This window comes from Electrophorus electricus, chromosome 20 (genome assembly GCF_013358815.1).
Source record: "Electrophorus electricus isolate fEleEle1 chromosome 20, fEleEle1.pri, whole genome shotgun sequence".
NCBI lineage: Eukaryota > Metazoa > Chordata > Actinopteri > Gymnotiformes > Gymnotidae > Electrophorus > Electrophorus electricus.
In genome coordinates, this window is record NC_049554.1 from 10,101,370 (window position 1) to 10,125,837 (window position 24,468).

General features: G+C 37.5%; 4 protein-coding genes across 16 annotated transcripts in view; 1 reads left to right on the forward strand and 3 right to left on the reverse strand.

Moving 5' to 3' along the window:
* Positions 1 to 1,106: 1,106 nt before the first annotated feature.
* pxk (PX domain containing serine/threonine kinase) lies at positions 1,107 to 15,518 on the reverse strand. Of its 10 annotated transcripts, none has more exons than XM_027015267.2 (19): positions 15,212 to 15,518; positions 13,737 to 13,814; positions 12,885 to 12,932; positions 12,410 to 12,596; positions 11,125 to 11,202; positions 10,583 to 10,656; positions 10,196 to 10,270; positions 7,012 to 7,116; positions 6,764 to 6,865; positions 6,360 to 6,521; positions 6,048 to 6,165; positions 5,870 to 5,948; positions 5,725 to 5,773; positions 5,385 to 5,462; positions 5,181 to 5,267; positions 4,623 to 4,689; positions 4,153 to 4,206; positions 3,575 to 3,602; positions 2,642 to 2,725 (listed from the first exon to the last, which is right to left on the reverse strand). In XM_027015267.2, the coding sequence occupies exons 1-18, from the start codon at positions 15,311 to 15,313 to the stop codon at positions 3,586 to 3,588; spliced, it is 1,560 nt and encodes a 519-aa protein (XP_026871068.2). In that variant the 5' UTR covers positions 15,314 to 15,518; the 3' UTR covers positions 2,642 to 2,725; positions 3,575 to 3,585. The 10 variants fall into 10 exon arrangements, 9 of the variants coding, with proteins under 9 accessions (XP_026871062.2, XP_026871069.2, XP_026871060.2 ...); XM_027015265.2 differs by having other exon boundaries at positions 3,575 to 3,605; XM_027015261.2 differs by lacking the exon at positions 3,575 to 3,602 and having other exon boundaries at positions 1,107 to 2,725; positions 13,764 to 13,814.
* Positions 15,519 to 15,585: 67 nt separating this feature from the next.
* Positions 15,586 to 17,164, reverse strand: LOC113580586 (hydroxyacyl-thioester dehydratase type 2, mitochondrial). Its single transcript, XM_027015249.2, has one exon. The coding sequence runs from the start codon at positions 17,139 to 17,141 to the stop codon at positions 16,632 to 16,634; it is 510 nt and encodes a 169-aa protein (XP_026871050.2). The 5' UTR covers positions 17,142 to 17,164; the 3' UTR covers positions 15,586 to 16,631.
* On the reverse strand, positions 17,145 to 23,354 carry rpp14 (ribonuclease P/MRP 14 subunit). Its single transcript, XM_027015250.2, has 6 exons — positions 23,274 to 23,354; positions 22,792 to 22,885; positions 22,249 to 22,333; positions 22,013 to 22,089; positions 21,739 to 21,817; positions 17,145 to 17,230 (listed from the first exon to the last, which is right to left on the reverse strand). The coding sequence occupies exons 2-6, from the start codon at positions 22,866 to 22,868 to the stop codon at positions 17,174 to 17,176; spliced, it is 375 nt and encodes a 124-aa protein (XP_026871051.2). The 5' UTR covers positions 22,869 to 22,885; positions 23,274 to 23,354; the 3' UTR covers positions 17,145 to 17,173.
* A 56-nt stretch (positions 23,355 to 23,410) lies between these two features.
* Positions 23,411 to 24,468, forward strand: part of rbck1 (RanBP-type and C3HC4-type zinc finger containing 1) — a 13,134-nt gene continuing 12,076 nt past the window's right edge. For 2 of the 4 annotated variants that reach the window (XM_035520257.1, XM_035520258.1), the window contains exon 1: positions 23,897 to 24,049. The gene's annotated coding sequence lies outside the window, so the exon portion shown is untranslated. Of the gene's footprint in view, positions 23,485 to 23,747; positions 23,829 to 23,896; positions 24,050 to 24,468 lie in introns of those variants that run through there. The other 2 variants (XM_027015245.2, XM_027015244.2) reach the window with 2 other exon arrangements.

Genomic DNA, 24,468 nt, shown 5'->3' on the forward strand with positions numbered 1-24,468 from the left:
TTATTATTAAAATTATATCCCTACAAGATGGAGTGGTCTAATGGAGTGGTGAGTGTACACTGTACCTAAACAGTAGAAATGTTTTTACTATACAGTATGCAGCTATTAAACATACAGTACTACAATATCTTTCAGATAGTTTGCCAAGCTGTTTCTTAAGCCTTTTTAGCTCGTTTGTGTAATGGGTTTCTGAACATATTGTGCATTTTGGTATAAAGAATGAATGCTTTATTGGTAATAAATTGGACACCATATATTTTCCATTAACTGCTCTGTAAAACACCACCTATTCAATCTGGAAGCATTTTGTAGTAAATAAATGTTTAATGCAGACACTTCCTTTCCATCACCAGTAAAGATGAGTTAACTGCTGTGCATACCTAAAGAATGGTACTGTCTCCAGTGTTCCAACCCATGACAAAATGTCCTTTAGATCATCTGAAATGTTTCAATGAGGAAGTGTCTCAGATTGTCTGAAATGTTTTTGTTGTGCGCATTTATATTTCCACCATGCTAATAATGATCTCAGTTTAGTTATTTGCAGGTGAATGGTTTATGTCTTCAGCTTCATTCTGCATATGAAGCCTTGTAATAGCTGATAGTTTGAGTACCCTTAAGATTGTTGGCAATTGCAATGACCGCTCCTTTTGGGTATTTTTCACAGCTCCTGGTAATTATTTAAATTACAATTATTAAACTGTAGCCATTACCCTACATTTGATTGTCACTTGTAAACCAATAGACTAGCTGTCACAAGTAAAACCAGTGTCTTTCTAGAATTGGTCTCAATTACTGGTTTTGCTCAATGTGTCTAGTACGGTATTTTTAATTATTTTCTATTCGTACCCAAATTCTGACTTTTTTCCTTCCCTGACAGGGCTCAAATATTATCGTCAGTTAATCATACATACAAAGACAGAGAAAGCAGCATTCTCTATGCAGTTCTTCTGTGGAAAGGCTCTATAATCAGCCCCACTACTAATTTGAATTCACAATAGAGGCTGTGCATATGACCTTAGCTTTGACCAAAGCCAGGATAATCAACTGCATTAAATACATGCCAGACAAATTCAGTAGTCACAAGCATTTTGACACAATGGCACATCTGAAAAGTAAATGTTACAAAGCACTGTTTATTTCATTTTACTTGAAAACATCCAAAAGCACAACACCATTTTGTTAAAATATTGTCAACACAAGTCTTATATAATGGGAAACAAGACCATGTTTTGCTTTTTAACAGCTTGACGATACACCTCCAGTGATTACAACAGTGGTCATGGCAAACACACAATCTTCAATTTCAAATATATTCATCCCATCTCCCCTACATCCTACCATCTTTTTACATAATTTAATCTCATGTAAACTTTATACCTCTTTTTAAGACCAATGACAAACAGTGGTAAAGTGCTGTAAATAAACTGATTTTCTTCTGCCAATATAATTTACTTCTGAGTACAAGTAGCCCATGGTTTCACTGAAAACCTTTAATCTTTTTCTTGTCTGCAGTGCAAATGCATGGATGTATATACAAATGGGCAGATAACTATAGAGGAACATTGCTTTTTCTGGACATTTATTCACGCTAATCATCAGGTCCATCAGGTTTCTTAGTACTTTATCCAAGTGAACAATGATTGTGGAGTTTTAAGTCATTCTCTCCATCTGTGCAAGAGAAGTAATATTTTCAGTCAACACTCCCATCAAATTCTTTCTGAATTGTCCTTCACGTAACCAACATTGAATGGAGACTAATGAGCAAGTATTCAACACAAATATCTATACCAGACAAAATCAAGACTGATTAGATGTTCTAAAAGACTAACCCTCTCCTTTTAAGGTTTATGTGAGGGTACTGGGACAGGATTAACGGTCTAATTATTGGAAATATCATAATTTGTATAACTTACAAATTGATTGTAATCTTGCATAATAATTCTTACTGTTGCTAGTTGGAGAATTAACTATTTACAGCTCATAATTCCATAAATAGGAAACACCACTTGTCTTGTATAGGCACAACGGTTAAATGTGGCACAAACCCTAAAGTATTTCTTCCCATTTTCTCATAAAAAAAAAGGCCTCCACATAACATTAAATTAAAAATAAATTGCATTTGCATGAGAAGTAAAACTATCAAAATTAAATCACCAGCCAAAGTACTTAAAAAGATGTTTCTGCATGAAATTAATAAAAATGTGTTACATTTCTGAAAATGCATCATAAAATGTTTTGCAGCTGCAGTGAGTGTTTTATCGAGGTCAGTAATATGACTGTAGGATGTGTGTTAACACACATATGAGCTCTAGTTTCCAGGACTGGGTTCTGTATAGCAACATAGTAAGTCATGAAACCTCATACTACACCCCCCCCCCGATCTGCAGCTGGTATAGGAGTGAAACTAAATAGAAATTAAGCATTGCAGTCCAGTTAAAAAAAAATCTCGGCCTGACCAATCTCGGCCTGACCAAACCCTAGATGCTTTGTGGGAACAGGCCATGGGCTAATTGCACAGGATAAGTCTCAGTGTCTCAGATGTGTGGACAGCTGCGATCGTTGGTCTCTGCTTTTTTGAGTCTGCCTTTGCTGAAGGTCTGAATGGAACTGAGGAGAGCACTCCGCCCCTCGCCATTCACAGGGGGCGGGTGGAGGAAGGGAGGGCTGGATTCATTCTCTGAAGGTGGAGGTGGTGGTGGGAGAGGCGGAGTCACTTGCTGGACACCTGCGATTGCCACACAACAAACACTGCATGAATAGAGGCAACTGCACAGAGAGACAAAATTCCACAACTCCTATGGGCTGTTCTGAAAATAAAAGAACTATAGATAAAACAGCCACATGCCATGGCTATGCTAATAATTCACCCAAAGCAGTAACAATTAAACTGCATCAAAGATATCTTACTAATAAAGCGTCCACTGCCAGATTTTTTTTTTTTTTATTTTTTTTAAAGAGTGAACCAGTGACAATAATTGTTATAACCTCCTTATCCAGCCTTTACACTTCATTAATAGTGCAAACACTGACGTTTTCATATTTTCTATACATGATGCAACAAATGTATAATCTTGAATGATGAAAGATGTGAGATGATTCATTAGACAAGATTTTAATTCTTCAAATCAAAATCACACCACCAAATTAGTCAGGTTTTCTTGCCATTAAACAGAAAATAAACAAAAACAAACAACTATTTATGGAATCACAATACACAAAGTCAAAGCATCAAAATGTACTGTATACTCTGCTTCCATTGTGAAATTACGAGCATCTCACACTGCAAATGCACATAGAAAATAAACAAATAAACAATTAAAATAAACAAATGGCAGATGAGCAGTCCATTGCAGATTGTGAAGTCTTAAAGTTGCAATAACCCTCATCAGTAAGCCAGATTTATAAGCATAGATTAATGCTCCGTGGAGGTTTCAGGTGATGAACATCCTAACAAATAATGTTACCACAGAGCCCGATGTTATTTTTGTGGGTACAGGGGGGTAGAAAAACTGCTACTGAGGAAGGGTGCACTGCAACTTTATGAGGAGAAGAAATTAGTATTAAATTACTTTACCCCACACACGTTCAAAATGGTGCATGCTCTACTTTGAAGACAGCGGAAGAGGAGGAAAAAGAGGCAGATACATGTTACTGTTCATTTTAGAATGAGAGGATCCAAAACACATGTCTGGTGTGGAGCCTTGGTGTTGCATTCAAAGATTATAAGTCATTTTAGAGAATGTACAACTGGGTCAGGTTTACAAAAATGTTTTTTTTTTTTTTAGTAGTGAGAAAGAGGAGTGAATAAAATATTTGTATTAACTGTCACATATTTGAAGTAAAAGACAAGATTACATTTTAAAGCAATTATTGAACAGAGGTTTTTGAAGTAAAGAAAAACTAATGTATGCAGGGAGTGGTGCAATGGTTACTTACACTACTCATCTCTTACCACAGGGGGGCAATTTTTATTTATTTATTTAAACTTATGATTGCTCAGAGACTGTAGCTTTGCTTACACATTCAAATTGGAAACTTACTCTTTCATTTACCTTATCTGTGGCTGTCAAATTAGACGACTGCAATAATCCTGGCTCCTAACCATAAGGATTATGCAAGTTCAGAATGTAGCATATAGAGAAACTGAAATACCTGCTGGAGGAGTGGGTGAAGAAGGGCAAGTAGGTGGAGAACTTGCTCCTGAACCTGGCAGAAGGACATGCAAGTTCAAGGTCTCATCATTTGTGCAGTGACAGTTCCATTACACTGTATTGCTATTACACTGTTACTACATTAGGAAATGGTCCACGGGTTCAAAGGCAGGTGACTATGCTGGCACAATCAGCTGTGGCCTCATGTGCATGTACACTTGCAAGCTCATAAGCGTCAGAGGTATTCTTATGTTTCTTTGTTTAGGCTTTAGTGAAACTGCCTGTTGATCCTGGGAAATTCTCACTCACACACACACTTTCCTCAGTTTAATCTGCAGCAAAATAGCCTATATCCAACCAATACTCTCTTAAACAACCAGTCAATGCACAGAAATTTCATACTGACAAGAAAACCATGTCAGTGTGTAAAACAAAAATGATTTAATTACAATAAAATAAAAATCAACCTACCAGAGTTGTTGTTGTTGTATTTCACAGAAATATCCTCATCATTTTCATATGTGGACAGTCTGGATTTCTGAGAGCAACAGAAAAATCAAAAGCAGTTTCATTTGTGCTCTTAATTTTGTTGCCTACGTAGACCGCAACCTTTAAAGCAGCACTTTGTAACTTCTGTAATGGAAATGTATAATTGTACAAAATTTGCATAAGAACATTTTGTAACACTAGTGGCGCTACATTCCAATTCAAAGTGGATAGATCTGAAGACTGCGAGGGAGTTCACGTTGAAGGTGTATTTAAAAAACAAACACACAACCAGAGCTTCTGATTGATGTGACCTCTGAGGATGTACTGTTTTATTCACTTACTGTTGTAATCATATACGTATCTGTATAATGTTGTACTTACTTTTGAGACCTTTCAAATGACAATAAATGTGATAATAAAAATCGTTCATCAAGCATTAGGTTAAAGTTTGGCTACAAGAATTGCTGGTGACAGCGTAGGTTCTGTGTTTTCTGGGGGTTTTTTTTGTCTAAATTTCTGACCCTGTAGTAATTCTTCTACCTTTCGTGCCAGGATCTTTCTCCTCTTCTTCTCCTCTTCAGAGCCGTGGTGCGACTTTGCCCGTGTCAGTCTTCTGTGCTGATGAATCTGCACCAGTAGACAAAAAGTTAAAGACCTATAACAACCCACCCACCCACCCTACCTGTTTTTTTTGCACATCATGAATTGATGAAAGCAGGCATGGATAAAACATAATGCACTGACTGCTCTCTGTTCCTCTTGGAGACGCTTTTCCAAGCATTCTTTCGATGATTTTAAGGCCTCCTTCAATTTGGATGTGATCTGTGTTATATGGAGGACACATTGCATGATTCCAGATAAGACAGTACCTGTACTTTGTTATGATTTACATAGAAGAATAAATAATGTCCTGTCATAAAATACATCAGGGGGGGGGGGGGGGGGGGGGGGGGCAAAATTAAAAGACTGAGAGAATCCGGATATTTAAAAATACTCCAGTATGTTGGATGTGTAAATATTCACATTCATTTATTAGTACAGATTCTGCACATAAATATATTTGTAAACCAAGATGTAGAAATACCTTGAACTGGGGCTTTTCTGAGTTGAACTGCTGCACATCACTAAACAGGCTGTGAAGGAACAAAGTGTGTGTGGAAATGTACTTTTTTTCCCACATCATTATACAGCAGTAGGAAAAGCTAGATGTGACTGGTATAACTACTCACGGTGTTTGTAAGAGCTGAGACACAGTGGGCATCCCTGTTTTACATGCCTCGGTGGTCAGGATGGACTGCAGGACCGAGACTAAGGGCAGCACAACCTTAAGTTAAACAAACTCTCACATACATTTATAATTCCTGTGCCAGTTGTAAAAAATCAGAGGAAGTGGTCTAGCCAACTGACCAACTGACATGTAGGCTACAGACGGATATTGGTCAACTGGAACTGCATCAGGAGGCCTCCCGTACGTCATTTCGTACAGCAAGTGTCCAAAAGAGTAGATGTCAATACTTTCTGTGGTCTGGAAACAATGTTAAAAATAATTAGCAATGACTTATGTCAAAAGTATGATGAAACAGTCCTTCGATTTAAAAGAGTGCAGTGGGAATACATATTAAACAAAGAAATGACTGCATTCAGCACTGCTGAAGAATGGGACAAGACAAAAAAAAAACAAAAAACCCAAAACAACAACAACAAAAAAAAGCAACTCACGTTAATTTTTCTAAACTGCGTTACATATGGCCGGTAGTAAGAGGGAAGCCCTAGCAGGGAGTTTTCTATGTCCAGGAGTTTGCATGTGTTGTCCTCAATGACAATGTTGGAGGCATGGAGATGCCCATATGGAAATCCCTTATCATGAAGGAATTTTAAAGCCTACATCAATATAGAAAGAGAGATATGATGAAACAAGAGTGAACAAAAGACACAGAAGCTCAAATTAAATGACAGAAAATAGTGTAAACACACTTATTAGATTACAGAACAGCGCAGTTATTTTTACCACAGTAGTCAAAAGTAAATAATGAATTACATTCATACAACAGTGCTAAAAGTCGTATAGTTGCCAATTGTAACCAATTTCTCTACCATTAGCCAGCAAAGTTATAAAACCAGACCTCCAAAATCTGTCTCCCATAAGTTCTGATTTGCTGGAGCTCCAAACCCTGGATCTTTTTGGGGTTACAGTACTTCTTCAGGAATGGTTCCTTTGGCTTCACCTACAGAATCAGTCCAGGAGAGATGAAAAAAAGAAGTTAGATTAGGTGACTGCACAGAAACATCTGTGCGACTGCACAAACATCTGCAAACACTAGAATTGTCATCATAATGAAATGTAAAATAAAATAAATGCGATGAAACAAACCTTGCAAATATGATCCCTAAGCGTGCCTTTGTCGTTGAACATTCGAATCACTAAAGCTGAAGACTCACTAGTAGAGGCAAACATGACTGGACAGATGAACGGATGCTGTAAGGCCAAATAAGGAAGCAGAAAACCCAAACAGTTACAAAGGCTAAATGTCGGCACGTTTTCCTTTAACAAGTGCAAGTAGTTAACAGCAATAGTGAAGAAACAGAAAACTCAGACGGTCATTTTGCTTAGGCAAAGAAAAAGAACATCATATACTGATTGTCTGGGAAACACCATGCACAGAAACAGTGGTGGTGGTGGTGGTGGGGTAACTAAAAACAAACAAACAAAAAAAACAAAACAAAATGCACTACCACCACCACCGAGGTTTCAGTGATCTTTCTCTTCATGAGCAGGGCAGAGCACAGCATGGCTGGGTGCTTTTCCTTGGTAATGAGGTACTGTTCACACACTGTCTTGACATATTATTTTCATCATATCATTAGTAACTACACAAGGAGATGGAGGGGATGCATGGCACATTTATCCAGATGATTCTGGATAACTCTCGAAAAACCAGACTATGGCTGTAATGCAATTTGGAAAGGCAACAGCAGTATTATTAGACCAGTTCGGTTTGGCAAGAAGAGTAGAATTTCAGGCACTGAGAAGGGCCCTTTTTCATCAAAAGCTGTAAAATCAATTATTGATTATAAAATGGAAGCTTACAAATAGGTTTTCCACATAGTTTTGTCATTCCTATATCTGTAGGATCAAACCTGTCTGGTCAGAGACCCTGTAGGCTAAATCTAGGGGAAAATTAAAATCTGCAAAAATGCTGATATGGTCGAATCTTACATAAAACAGCAATTATAATACACATGGAAATCCTGCCACTGGAATGGTAAGTAATTCAGTCAGCATACATGTATACAGTCATGGCCTAAAGTTGAGACTGACAGAAATTTTGGTTTTCACAAAGTTTACTGCCTGCCATAACCCTTTTGTCAGATGCATATATGGTATAGTGAAGTACAATTATAAGCACTTCATAATAAAAAAAAATAATAAAATTTTTTTTTGACAAATGCATCCAGTTTAAGCAAAGACTTAATATTTACCGTGTTGACCCTTCTGCAATTTGCCTTGGCATGCTGGATATCAGCTTCTGGGCAAAATCTTGACTGATGGCAACCCATTCTTGCCTGATCAGTGCTTGGAGTTGGTCACAATTTCTGTGTTTGTCCACCCTCTTTTTGAGGATTGACCACAGGTTCTCAACGGGATTGGGATCTGGGGAGTTTCCTAGCCACGGAGCCAAAATTTAAATGTTTTGTTCACTGAGCCACTTGGTTATAACTTTTGCCTTGTGACATGGTGCTCCATGTGATTAAGTTCATTTTCATGGCAAGGAATGACTTTGCAATTAATTGCAATTCATATCATCACTCTTCACAATCTAGAGTTAATGAAAATTGCCACCATAAAAACGGAAGCAGCAAACTTTGTGATAACAGTTCAGCAGTAATGAGACTAGTTACATTTTGCTCAGAATTAAGTTTCCTTTGAATGTTATATGCATCACAACCTTCAGTGGTGGGCCATACAATCTCCAGGTTGAGGAACCTGTTGCAGTCACTGAAGGCTGATGATTCATAGTCCACACAATCAAATATTCTTATTCATTAAAAATAATAAAGAAACATATTCCTTCTTTGAGTTTGGACTTGTTGCGATGCTCGAGAAAGGACACTTTGTATAGGAAAGGTTAAAATCCAGTAGCTCTTCAGGAATAAGTCATGCAGATCTAGGTATTCTGGAATGTGAATTTCTCCATAAGTTCCAAGAGGGATGTTTTATGGTCTTTGAGTTCCCCAGGCCAGGTCTGGAGGGTCATAAAGTTGGGCCATGTGTCCTTGGAGAGGTGATAAACCTTTCTTACAGAGGGACTTCGGATAAAAGCGTCAGTTAAATGATGTTAATGTCTTCAAAATGACTTACAATCATGGCTGAGTACAACCTGAGCATTTGAAGGTTTGCACAGAGGCCCAACAGTGACAACTTGGCAGTGTTGGGGCTTGAACTGGTAACCTTTTGAATACAATGTCAAGTACATTAACCACTGAAATTAGGGTTGAAGTGCCAGCCTGGCAGACCCAAAAGGGTCTAGGTCTTGATAACTGAGGTGCTCCAGCATGGGTGTATCTTGGGGTGACAGTGCAGTCAAGGGGGAGGCTGGTTCTCTAGGCTTGTTCTCACTGGTTTGCATATTATGGCCTACTATTATATAAGCAATAATCTCTGCTGGGTGACCACACAGCTCCAAAGTTTTTGTTTGTTTGTTAGGCAAGAATGGGTTGCCATCAGTCAAGATTTTGCCAAGAAGCTGATGTCCAGTATGCGAATGCGAATTGCAGAAGTCTTTAAAAATAAGGGTCAACACAGTAAATGTTACGTTTTTGCTTAAACTGCATGTATTTTTCAATAAAAAGTCTTACAAATAATAATAATAATAATAAAAAAACCCTTATGAAATGCTTATAATTGTACTTCACTATACCATATAAACATCTGAGGCAAAAAAATGTGAAATTAAGGCAGTAGACTTTGTGAAAACCACAATTTGTGTCAGTCTCAAAACTTCTGGCTACAACTGTCTGGCCAGTGTAAATGGCAAGGGCTTGAAACTTTTCATTCTGTGTTTTCCTCTGAAGAGAGTTTGAGGCTACCAGAAGATGTGTGTCAATACTTGCACCCTTGCACACAAGAGTTCCAATTGAGAATCAGTAAAAACTATTTTCTCTCCCCAATTTAGTCTTACATTGTTGTATTGCTTCTTTTCTTCCATTTCTAGAAAATCTGCTGAAAACTTTCCTTTTATTGGTTCAGTACTGCATCTCACGCTAAATTAGGAAATTGTATGTAAATAATGTTTGTGAGGATAAATTATATGTAAATAAGGACCTGGCATGTATTTGCTTAGAGTGCATGGGATAAGCAAATAAGTGAGTTGTTCATTTCAATGTCACACAACAACACTATGAAATTATATGTGGAGTAATAGCACTCAAATCTATGTTCCTTTTCCATGCAACACTGATGAATAGAGGCCAATATTTTTTAATACAGTATTTGAACACACTTACTAGAGTATGTTTCATACACAAACAGCTAAAAATCCAAGAGGAAGACTCACAGTCAAAGAAGGCAGAAGCTTCATTGTGGTCTGCAGATCTTTGTCACACAAGAACTTATCTGGACCAAAGTCAACCTGCAGGCAGGAACAACAAGGCAACCAGTCCATAACATTAAAGCTTGCTTAATTGGATCTCACAAACAATTGTTAATTATAGGAACTTGCGTCAAAGAGGAAGTATCATGGTAACCGAGTACTACTTGGGGACAATGATTTGTACAAATATCCCCCAGCAAACCCATGTTAAGTCAATGTTACGCAATGAGCAGAATTAAGCAATGTGGGACAACGATACAGGATCACACTGTGCTTATGAAAAGCATGAGAGCACACTTGCATCAGAGTAGGTTTGAAGTGTAAAAAAAAAAACCCCAAAAAACAACTAACCCAAATTAAGACTTGTCGCTCCTTGATCTGCTCTTTGTTTTTGACCAAGAAGTACCGTTTTCGCAATCTCCAGCCTGCATAAACAAAAAAACAAAAAACAAAACAACAACATTGCCAGTTTTATTTAACTCCTCAGTAATGTCGAATCTGGTAAATCTTTGTTATTATAATCTTTGTGATATTAAAACACAAGGGGGGGAAAAAACCCCACAAACACTGGAAAGGAAAAATTGTGACTAAAAAGTAGAATTAAAAAGACCCACATACAGGCCCACATACCTTGTAAGTTTGACATAATTAAACAGTAATTAAATATTCTAATATTTACATTGGAATAAAATATGTATGAAACAAATAAATTTCACATAATGTGATTTTAACATTTGTTATAAGCACTGTGATTTTACTGTAAACCACAGGTGACGGGTTTAAACAGACATCCACAAACATATCAAAACAGAGCAAGAGAGAACCGTCAGGCTGCCATACCAGTGCTACTGGTAATACCACCCTTGACACCTGGACAAGGTTTTTTGACTTACCCATGTCTTTTAAAGGCTCAACAACTTCCCATTTTGGGTCTGACCTAAAGAACATGGACACCTGCTGTAAGGCTATTTCTGGAAAAGATAAGTTTGAAAGTTAGAAAACCACACACACACACACGCACACACGCACACACGCAGTCACCAGAAGTAGAAAGCCAAATTTATTGCATTTTATATAAGCACAGGGAAACCTATATTGATCTATATAAACATATGTGCAGATATCCTACAACCATTTATTTAATGATATAATTTAGAAGACATTTAAATACTGTGTTATATGGGATATTTGGGACTGCAAATTTTAAAAAAGTGTTTAAGAAACTACATTAGAACCAACAACAGAAAAGGCAAAAATGATTCATCAGTTAGTATTACTGTATTTAGTAACAACACGCACATGTCCAAAGCATGCACTCTGCTCTGCTCCCCCCCCCCATTTTCATAATGTGGCACACCTTCAGCAGTTACTCACACTTAGTGATGCCAAAATTCATGATCATGCCTTCATATTTTTCTCACGTTGCTTATTGTAACTCTTTATTGGTCTTCCTGCCAAAACCAAGCTTCAGTTTATTAAAAATGCAGCAGCTAGAGCGATTACCCATATTTAGAGCAAGTTGCGCTGATTAACACCTGCATCATGTATGCCATATAAAACACTTCCCACTAAATACTCCTCACTTCACACTTCCAAGTCCTTCATGGGCTGGCCCTAGTTTATCAATAGGAAGTTCATCCAACCCTACAAATCCCTGGTCTCTCAGATCCTCCAACAGCTGTCCACCTGCAGTCCCTGACACCAACCTCTTTTCTATGCGTGACAGATCCTTCAGTGCTGCTGCACCTAAACTGTGTATTTCTCTACCACTCTCTCTACAAAACCATATATGTCCTTTATCCATTAAGACCTACTTTGTTCACCAGTTTTGCCTTTAAATGTTTGCACTGTAAAGCAACCTTTGGTTTGTGAAAGGCACTATAAACTTATTTTTTTTCATTATCATAGCATAGACACTCACCCAGCTCAATTCAATAATGATTATTAAATTAATGCGTTAAATTTTTTTTTTTGTTCACCAAGTCACTCCAAGTCATCCATGAGTGAAAGCCTGCTCAAGATCATTATTACACTCATTTAATCTCAAATATTCTTTCTTCAGGGATTTTGCTTTTTGTGTTTTATGGATAACATATGTTCTACCTGGTTTACCAAGTTTCTTTGCTAGTGCAAGTGAGCAGCCTCCCAACCCCTCCAGTAATTAACCTATGAGCATACCTGTGTAGTTTGCAGAATAACTGTTAGCATCAAGGAACTTTTTGACCAGCTCACAGCTTGAGAGGATGTGGTGCTGCGTCAGAAAGTTCAGATACGCCTGAAGACCTTTCTGTCGCTCGGCTATGAACTCTCTGTCCATGTTCCCTATTAACTTTTTGGGAGGAAGTGGCAGGTTGAGGCCTGACATCTGACGCAAAAAGTAGAGAAAGAAAGTAAGCAGTGAATGGGGGGAGACAGAGACATAAAAAGTACATGGACAGTAAGAAAGAAGGGACAAAAAGAGAAAAACAATGCACCCAAAAATGCTTTTACTGGAAAGAGGGGGTTCTGGGAATTCACAGGAGATACACCGTTGAAGAGTCAGCAAAACATCTCAATTTGTGTGAAAACTACAGCGTTACCGCTGGTCCCGCCAGTGGAAATACTAGTCAGTAATCCAGTTTCATGAACAAAGAAATCAGAATTTTTTACTCACCAACAAACTATTATTAAGCATGTCAAAGTCACTGTATCTCCTAATGACCTGCAAATATCAGAGGGAAAAAAAATTCCTTCAGTAATAAAAAATACAACAGCTATCGATACCCAACTTTTTTTTACCAGAGAAACTGACAGCAGAATAGTTCAGATGTGAAATCACAAATGTAGTTTTTCTCTTTCAAACAATATACATCAATTTGTGTGTATATCTATTTTTATATGCATCACATATTTTTCTCTTACAAACAATATTTTAACCAGAAAAAGAATAAGGGGGAAGATACAGTACAGCAGTACAGTCTAGTTAGAGTAAACTTTTTTAAAGTTATTACCTAAAAAGCTAAAGCTCAAACAGGAAGAAAGGCAACATTTATTTTTTAACTTTTGCAAATTTATCAAGTTGTTTAGCTGGTAACTGATGTAAAGAAATGTATATCAACTTACATCTTTTTTAAGAGTTATGCACCTAGGGACAAACTTAGAGAAATGGAAACTCTGCTTACAAGTACAGCCTGTGCACAGATCTCAGTGCATATTACACACAAAAATGGGTGCCACTGTTTTTCAAAACTCAGTTTATAAACAAACCAGCTTTACAACTAAAATGTAAATTATTACCATGTCAGCTGACCTGACAAGGTTTTGAGCATTTGAGCATGTGCAGTAAAACTGCAAACCAATTGATTCATTTTAATAAATCAAGTGTGAATTTTAGGATGTCGGGCTTAGTTCCATTTAACATTTGTATCGTGTGTGGGGGCTCAAGCAGGATCTCCAGTTCATAAAATTGGCCCCAAGCTGTACTTCTCAAAAAGGGAAGGATGTAAGATACAAGCCTTTACTCAACTAAATTGAGTTGATCCAGTTCACTTACAGTCCAGCTGTTTTCTGTGGAGACTCCCCTTTGTACACGAATAATGTATTCCTGGTAATAAAGATCCATATTAAAAATACTGACAAATCCACAATAGCACGAGTGCTGGTTAGTGAGGAAATATCTATGACTTTGTCTAGGACTAATATTTATTAGTCTACATTAATGAAGCATTTGTTAATTCCCAACAGGAAGTTTCATAGCTAAACAAACATTCAAGGTCGTTAACCCCTCAAGTGTCATGTAAATATACGACTGGTTTCTGTGGTTTATTGGCCATAATGAATAAACACAATCATATCGAAATTAGAAGGGGGATAAATTGGAGATCCAAAGTTAAGGTGTAACAGGTTCTAGTGTGTGAGGAAAGCGTCTGTCCCTTTCAATTAGCTACTTCCATTTAGTGTTTTTCCCCTCAAAAACATTTTCGTTAGACTACAAATCCAACCACAAATTTACACCATTATTATTAAGTGACTAATACATTAATATGCCTGCTCCTGAAGCTAGGCGAAAATCGCCAATTCGATGCGTGAGGCGTCAACATTTTACATGCAACCAGAATAATGACAAACGTTGAGATCTGCAACTTTATAAAAGCCATTTGAAGTGTGTATTTTAACAAGTAGATTAACTAACTGGTAGCTCGTTAGCGTTAATGTTCTTAATAATAATAATATAATGCAGCTCCCATACTATCTGAACTGGAGTAGTCCGCTAGCGAGCTAACCAAGTTAACCTAGGGTTAAATGGGTGAGAAATGACGAAAATGCAGGTCGCGTTGAAAACTATAACAGTAAGCCTGCTCGCCTTCGGTACTAGCCAAGATGTGAGATCGAAAATCTACTCCCGTTGGTTTAAGAATCTTATTTACAACATGAGATAAGATAGCTAGATTACGAATTAATCACAAGTCTATTAGCGATAATTAGCAACTGAAATTTCCTAGATAGCTAGCAAATTCGCTAGCTAAAGCAAACCTTAAAAATAAGGATTTAGTCAGTTTCTTAATTAACCCTAGCTATTACCTGTGAAATGCAAATTGTCAGATAGCTAACGCTAGGTTAGCCAACCTACGTTAGCTGCGTATAGTTTGTTAGCTACTTAAAATATCTCCTCGCTAATAGTTTAACTACTTCATAACTAGCTAGCTGTATGACATTCACATTATTTAGTTAACTAGCTTGATAGGTAACTTAGCAAGCTAGCTATGATACACAACTGTGTTTTTATCTTAGTAACTAGACACTTTGTTATCTAGTCAGCTAGGTTACCAACTGGGGTATGTTAGACAGATAAAGCTAGCCATTTACCTAGCTAGCTAGGTAGGTTAGGTCCTTATTTTCCCAGGATAGATTACCACTCGTCACAAACTAGCTAGGTTATCCTTCCTAAATTATCTGCGTTCATTCTGGTGATGTTAACGTAGTCTTTCCACTTTCACTTACTGTATGAGACTGTAAGCTCTGACTGGTTTCGATTACCGCTGTCAGCGAAACCGTGTCGTCCAGGAGAACCTTCCCAGCTGACGGCTTCTCCATGAAAGCCATTACGGTGAACCACAGATAACTAGTAACTAATTATATCTCGTACCAATACGTAATTAGGTTGGAAGGTCCTTCAACCAAAAAGCTTCTTATTATTCGTAATTGTGACGGAGGGTGATAGACTGGCATTACTTCCTCTAGCTAGCAGTAGACTAAACGTTACCGCAACGATCCCGCCTCAGTGGGTAAGAGTACACGCAGACCTCTGCGATGCCTCCTACGGTATTGAACGGTAACGGAAACACGTAGACGAAATAAGATAAAATACAAACATGAACCACAAGAAAGTGTTTTATACTGCTAAATGTCATTGCACAATACATGTATTACGTCAGGTGGCAAGATAATTTCAGAAAAAACGGTCATGGAACACTTCAAGGAAACAAAATGAAACATTTTAATACGTCAAAATGTAGTGCCCGGTTATAACGGCACAATCAACATTACGACGGTGGTGGTGAAAACTTGCTCAACAGAAGAGGACGTGATATTCATACAATCATTTACTTACAAGTGGCCCTGCTGCATCTAACAGGACAATCTAGAAAATAAGCATGGGATGTCAAATTTAAGCTCTCTGACCACCCTTAACAGTAGCCTTAGAACCAAACCACATGGGAGTAGGAGAGAGGGAAAAACGAAACTCCCTTCTAGTTTTGATTAATGGTTGGTTGTGATGATTTCAGAAGACCTGAACAGGCGTTAATCCACACCACCAACTACCAGGACAACCCAGACACTGTCTAATAAGAAAGTTGACTTGTTTTATTTCTTATACTGCTGCACAGAGCATTTCTAAAGGGATTTCACTTGAAATTTAGAAACAGATAAATCTCCTTTTTAAAAGCTGGAGGATAAAACTCACAGTATATATGTGCATGTATTACATCTTTGTTGAGGACGTTTTGAATAGAGCGCCTTATTACACAGTAAATCCCAGTTATTTGTAAACGTCTGTGTACATAGTCAATAAATCCTGATAGAAACCATGGTTTGGGAGTTATTCATTTTACTGGTAGAACATCACAGGACTATACTTTTAAATTTTTTTTGTTTCTGAAAAGGAGATTTTTCAGGTGTTTTGAGGACTTAAACAACTGTCCTTTTGGCAAGTATTGTGACTCCTTTAAGACATCATAAGACATCAGTTTCCATCTACTGCCTTTGTAAAGGGGAAAAGATTATTTGATCTTAAAAAAAAAAGAGCCAATTTATCAAATTTGTAATAGAAAATAAATTTAGAAGTAGAAAATAAAATAGGAATCTTAAGGGAAAAAACTGAAAGAGCAATGTGCAACTTTTAAATTCAGGAAATACTTCTTCACACTTCTTCTCTTGTGTGTTCCTGCATCATGACCACAACCTGCCCTTCCATAACCACTTTGTCTCTGACCGAGCAGGAAACGGAAATAAAAGCAAAAGACATTTTGATCTTTTTCACCCTTGCTTCGGCCACCACCTCCTCTCCAACGTACAAAGGTGCCGGGAAGCGAATTTCCTGGTAGACAAACACACAGCCTGGGCCGGGCATTTTGCTCCCCAAAACTGCTGAGATGAGTCCGTTAATCAGCACACCATGGACAATGGGGGCTTTGAAAGACATTGTTTTGGCGAACTCTGGGTCAAGGTGAAGTGGGTTGGTGTCTCCAGTTAGCTGAGCGAACAGTGCAACATCTCTGGTAGTGAAAGCCTTGGTGAGCGAGGCGCATTCATCAACGTGAAGAGCCCTGCAGCTGTGTGGCTCCATCGACGGAAGCCTGTTTGCCCCACAGGCAGCTATGGCGTGGCGCAAGTTTGTGCCAAACAGGCTTCTTCTCAAAATGAAAGTCATTTTTGGAGCACCACCTCTAGACCACAACAAGGCTACTGCACCTCCATCTCACGGCTATTTCCAGACAAGGCTAATAAGAATGGAGAAACCTGCAAGGGTAGAGAATATAAAGTGGCAATTCAGGGAAAGGTTTGCTCTTTTCAACAAAGTGATTCAGAAAGGCATTTCCTCTGCAGCTTGTAAAAGGCTAAACGGAAATAAACATTATTTGAAGACCATAAGCATACTCAGTATGTTGGTTACAATGTGAATATCCTTCAGAGGAAAACACACACACACACACATTTATAATATTTTGAAAATGGTACAGAGTCATCCCTTGTAAGAATCCTGAAAAACTCACTACCACCATTCAGGAAGCAAATGATGCACATAAGACATTGCAAGGCTACTGCTCTATCATTAGCCATGGTTTCAAGCATAAACCAGAGAAGGGCACTTTTTATCATCACACAACACCGTGTCCTTGGAGCCTGTGGTTTAGCTCTCACGTATTTAAGATAAACCCATATACTGTGTAGTGTAGATACACTACAAATTATTCCCCTGATGAAATTTTGACCTGGTCAAAGTGGGGCTCTCTCCTACCCCAGGCCATGGACAAGACCCACGACCTGCTGGTGCTTTGAGGTTGAGTAACAAGGCCATAAACAGCCTAGCAATGAAGATGGCCTGGCATTCTGATCCTCAACCCCCTCTCCAACTTTTCTCATCCCACAGATTCACAAAGTAACAACTTGCCATTTAACCTACTATGATGTCCAATGATAATCAACCAGTAATGTATGGTTATTTTACTATAATCTCCAAATTCTGACATTTCCTCCTGTTATTTTATAAGTATTTGTTGTCATATTATTCTGTTCATTACTTGTTCCTTATTAATTTTCATTATTCACCCAGATTACTTAATTTGTGTGTTGCTTACCGCATACATATTGTAAACAAACTGTTATTCACTCCTAGTTGTGTTTACCAGAAATCCTAGATGAACCATTTAGACAATATATTAAAGTTAGTATTTTGTAACTTCTAGAAATTAGGAAACTAATTAAATTGATTATACAATTACTTGACCCTTCCCAGGGTTCTATTATGAACTTCATTCCAAGACAAGAAGGCATAAATGGGTAGTGATGTATAAATTTCTTTATGTTTTTTATAGTTGTTTCCTGGTGGATCCTATGTATTCCTAATGTCCTAGAGTAATTCCTCTCCCCCATCACAGGAACAAAGACTACTGAATATGCATTAACTAGGCATGCCCTGTTGCCCAACATGTACCTGGAATGGTTCGGCTGCTCTCACTTAGCCTGGCACGAGGTGTTAATCGGGGAGCTGCTTACTTGAGAAAACAGGAAAAGGTGGAAAGGCAAACCCCCTCAACGAGCTTCTGCGAGGCTAGACAAAGACTTTGGTTTTTCATTTTCTAAACTAGGTCTATAACCTTTTGTTAAACGGCTAGAAAGATTCGAACCCGGGCTACCTTAGTTTGTTCAACATATATAAATGTTGATGTTTTCTTTGTTTCTTTTGTTTTTTTAGTTGACTAGTTTCTTATTGTTTGTGTGTTCATCTGAATGTACTTATCCTGGCTTATGTCGAGCAAACTCAGTAAGTTGATTAAAACAAGTTCCATGGTACGGCCAGTAATGAACCAAGACTACTGATTCGGAAAGGTCCGCCCACGAAGGCTATGGCTGGCTCCCTGTCCAATGTCCAAGCCAGTTCCGAAGATCCAATCCCTAGGTCTAAGAATCACAGTCTCCTCACTGTCATCGGCCTTCATCACTCTCATAGCTACTAGAACGACTTCAAGGAATCATTGACTCTCCCTCAGAACCACCAGAATGACTTCAAGGAACTGAGACTCTCTTTCAGAGCCACCAGACAATTTCAAAGAAAGGACACCAATTTCAGTGCCACACTAACCTACCGCTGCAAAGTTAGATACACACAATCTGGACCACCGCAGATGCTAGCGAGTCATAAGAACTGGCATTTCCCTTCTTGTTACCAGTTGGTATCAATAGTGACTTTGTTCAAATTGGATTAGTTAACTGTTTCCTCGCATCTGTGATACTGTTTCTTCACCACTATAATTTGACTATTAATAATTAGACTAATCAATTAAACTATTATAATCTGATATTTCAGTTATGCCTGTATCATGAATTTTGTTTCAGTAATAAGTTTCCTTTGTTGGTCCTGTTGTTGGATAAGTAGATTACCTGGTTGGTCATTCCTAGAAGTTGTTTAAACAGTATCCTTTCCCTTTTTGTTTTGTCCCTTTTCCCTTTATTAATTTATTCCCTTCATTATCCAGCTATCTTTATCCACCATGAATTATCTGCATTTAATTTCACTTGGTTGCCTGTTAGGATTGTTATTCTAATGAACTTAATGTTTTTCCTCTTTATGCTTATTCAATAAACATAACTTGGTTATTACGTCTGTGTGTCAAAAGTGATATTCTAATGTTTAGTAGGCGAGAAATAATCACATATCGAATTTGCAACTTCCATGAGTTGAGACTGAACTATAAATCATTAATAAATTAACATGACAAATTTTCCATGTTAACCAGGGTGATGCCCCAATTAATTTTATCCATTGTGATTTAATAGATTGTCAAAACCACTACAACTGCCTCATTTCAAAGATCACCCAACTTCCACTAGCTGTCACTTTTCCAGAGGTTTAAAAGGGTACTACTAATTTAAACAGGTCTAGTATTTTAGATAATTTGCAATAGCCTATTTAAGGCCACTAATTAAATATATTATAAAAATATTAAGGTATCTGCTCTAGTTTTCTAAACAATGCTGATTTATTTTTGGCTCATTTAATTTTCCATTTTTCCTTGTACTGTTCTGAAAAACTGAACAGGCCTATATATATATAAAAAAAAAAAACTATTAATATTTAACTGACAGCTTGCTTACAAACATCTTCAGTTTATCCCTGGCACAAAAACCATCTGAAATAGTGCCAGTCCTAAAGCAGACAGCCATAACCTGCCTCAATGACTATATGCCAGTTGCATTAATGCCAATAATTATGACTAGTCCTTAAATACATCAAGTCTGCACTTCCACCCACTCTGGATCCACACCAGTATGCCTATTGGGCAAATAAATAATCCGATAACACCATTGCCACTGCGCTCCATACTGTACTGCTTTACCTAGAACAAGGGTGAGCATATGCACGGCTGTTTGCTGATTACAGCTCTGCATTTAACACCATCATCCCCAGCAGGCTAGCTCCAAGCTGTCCAACCTGGGCCTCAAACACATCTGCCTCTGGATAAAAGACTTTCTATCAAACCAAGCACAGTCAGAATGGGCCCCCATCACTCTTTCACCTTGACCTCATTCTCTACTTCCTGCACACATGTCTGTATATCAACCCACAACACAAAGATGATGATCAGATTTGCAGATGGCACAACAGATGCCTGACCACTGAGGGTTATGAATCATCTTACAGGGAGGAGGTGCAGAGGTTAACAAGCAGGTGCTTAAACAATAACTTCGCATTAAACACACACAAAAAAGAACCTGATCATTGATTTTACAGGGCAGCTAATAAGATGGCATGTTATTAACACAGTCCAGAAGCTTACCAACACTCATCTGCCTGCTCTGAATATATTTATAGCTCCTGAAGCCAGCTGAAAGCTTCCTGCATTATAACATACTCTTCACACTACACAAGTTGTGAAGTTTCTACCCTAAGGCTATAAGCACACTGAACTCTATAAAGAAATGAACTCTGTACACTGAACCCTACAACACTGTACTGAGCTCGGCACTGAAAGATTTATCCTATATAACAGATACTGTGTAATGACTGTGCAATATTCATTCTACAATAGCTACTCTTGTGCAATATTTATGTAGCAAATCCTGTGAAATAATTATTCTCTAAAATATTTATTGTAAAAAAATATATACGTAGACAACATGTACATATGTTTGTGGTGGGTGTAATGGGAGTGTGTATGGATGGGTGAATGTGAATTTCATCCATTTATTTTTTTTAGTTCTGCCTTTTTAATTTTTTAGTTTTTTTTTTTGTTTGTTTGTTTTTTTTTTAAATCATAAGAGCTCTGCCAAATAGTGCATCCTAACTCACAACAAATCTATCCATCCATCCGGAACATTTTAACTATTTTATTTAACTTGTGACTCCTGTGCTTTATTTTCTGATGTTGTATTTTATTCTTTGTTCTATATTTTTATTTTAATTTCTTCCATTTTATTCTATGTAAAACACTTTGTAAACTTTATTTAATAAATTCCATATAAATGATTATTATTCCAAGAATTGGCATAGTATTGAAGAAGTCAAAAATCATCCTTTGTCAATCATCGGGTCAGAATAAAAGTAAATTGATGGTATATCCAGTTTAATGAGTCTAGTAAATTGTCACCTAAACTTCTGTTTGCTAGAGTAAACCCTTCGAACTTTACATCCTGCCGAGTTTACTGGTTCAGTTGAACCAATTGCGAAACCGCAATTTAGCTAACGAGCGACAGCTTGTACCAGTACTTTTCAAAACTAAAATAAGTTTGCTAACTGAAGAACTTACCTGGGTGACTCTGAAAGCACATGATTCATTTTCACATGATCCAATCAAGGTTAGTGCACTCCACAACTTCACCAGACCACTAAGACAAAAATAAACGTAATATAAACAAAATACAAACATACATTAAAAAAATAATAATCACATATTATACACCATTTCTAAATTGTTATGCAATATGTGTTTTATAAGCATGCCACAACAGATTAAGAATAAACTTGAGAGAGTACTCCACTCTGAATTCGTTTCAGTAAAACTTCTCAGTTCTGCGGCTTACTTGTTGTACACACGAAGTATGGCCGACAGTACAAACTGGTCAAACGTTAGCACATCAAAAGGGAAAGCAGCTCCTACCTGTAAGACAACCAGGTAATGAATGATTTAACTGCTAATCTTACTCTTCAAGTGAAACTACCATGACTAAATTACACTTCAACAACATGATTATTTGTATTTTTATATATTAATGTGGTGGATTCATCAGGTAGACCACTGCAGACTTAAAGTCCTTACCTCTCCATACAACTCTTTAAGTCCAGAGATTATCAGTTGCTTGAATTGTTCTGCACTGAGTGGTTTTCTCTCGTTCCCAAATATTCTGAGTAATGACCAAAAATTTCATGTGGGAGAAAAATAAAAAGTTTGCACAATCTCTAAATTGGACAAAAGTGTAAACCTACTGAGGTTGACCTCGGTACTACATTCAACGATGTTTTTCAACTCAGTCCTCAGGGGCCACATTTTTACTGACACAGATCCCAACGTCCATAAAATAAGTCTAAACAACGCCCGCAACACGAGGACCCTGCGTTAAAAGCACTGTTACACATTATTAATGAGAGGAGGGTGATTTATGAGAGCAGGAATCAGTTTATGGCTTAGTGTGGCAGGACGGGCTAGTTCGTCTGGTGCAGTGTGACCACGCTGTAGTCATTGATGATCTACTAACAAACAAGTACTCCATGGTCACTGAAACATCGTTAAGACGCTTGTGTCTTGGTCAAAACCCTCAGAAGGATACTTGGTGAAAGGCCCGAAGACCTAAAAACAACTTACAGACAAATCTTCATATAGTGATACACGGAGTCGTTTTTATACGCGACTCGCTCATAAGACGAGGGTTCCTCATCCATAGCGCGTCAACACTGCCCTGTTAAACAAGAAGGTGAATCAGAATAACCAGCTAGGTTAGCTAGCAAGCTAGCTAATGAAGGGTGACTTGGCACCGACGACACAGTTGCAGCCTCCCTAAGAACATAATGATACACTGCAGAAATCTAAAGCACAAATATTTATATCAGAAAGACATTAACGACAGACAATGTTGTACGCCACACAGTCGAACTGCACTTTTGAACTAGCAATGAGCTACGCTATCTGATGAATCAAGGAAAAATTAAACCGAAACCATCGGGCAGGCAACGGGGGTATAAGTTAATCAACATTAATGTTGGGCTTACTAACATCTTACAATTACTGATTTAGCCATACGTATGTTTAGTCACAGAAACTACAAATAATGTTACTAAGTTAGCTACCGAGAATATGTCCACCGCGACATAGAAAAACGTTTCGCGACGTGTTTTACGACAATGCTCTAGAGCTGCGAATTTGGGTTGCGTTCAAATAACGCAGATGTTGTTGATCTGCGCACAATCGCTTGAAAACTACGATAGCTATTTACACGCGGTTGGGACGAAAGGGGAGGCAATAACTGCGCAGATCCTCCGATAATTCATGCTAAAAATGGTGTATACACAGTCTATGATAATAGGCTACTCATTTGCTGATCAGCGAATTTTCGCAGAACTTCGTCCAGCGTTGTTTTTCTGGACATTTACCTGGCCATCTATCTTATAACTTGGCGGAAACAGGATTTATAACAACGATAAAAAATACAGAAACTACAATTGAATTATACGTATAACAAATATACAGAATATACGTCTATAGTACCAAGAAGAACCTCAAAGCCATCATTTTTATATTAGATTAAAAAACATTGGTACTACAAAAGAAGGAACATCGATAGCCTAATAAACAGAAATGTGTTACTCGATACTGTAGTTCAGTCATGCTGAGGTTAATTATGTGTATGTCAAACCTTTTTTTTTTTAAATTTTATTGTTGGTTTTTTTTTTTTTTTTTTTTTTTTTACCAGCTCAAGGCAAATGTTTTATGCAATCATGATAACTGCTGAGTTACTTCCTGAAGTACTTCGTTTCACTTTTAATTTTGCACAGCTTTAAGATAAAGGAGAAACGACGTAGTAAAGGAGGCCAGACAGAAATTCTGAAAAACCTTTAATCAGAAGGTAAGGTTTTAATTTATTGTCTGTAGTTGCTGCAGGGTTTATGGTAAATATAGTTTTATAGGGCTAAGGGAAAAAAAGAGGCAGTGACTGTTAGTATTCGTTTCAAATATAGCACGTTTGTAATGAACTCTGGATAAGAGCGTTTGCTAAATGACTTAAATGTAAATATGAATGTTTCATATTAGCTATGTACCCTTTCACTAGTTTTCGAAGACTGTCATGTACACCAATTTTACTCCTCATCCTGGTTCAAGATTTTCATATAGGTAGTCCTTATTGTAAATATGAGAACCGAAAGTTTTATTTTACATTTTATTTTAACTGTTATATATTACTATTATTTTACTATCATTTACTATCTTACCATTGTTACTATTATCGTACTATTACTAGTATTGTTATTTTACTATCGTTATCTT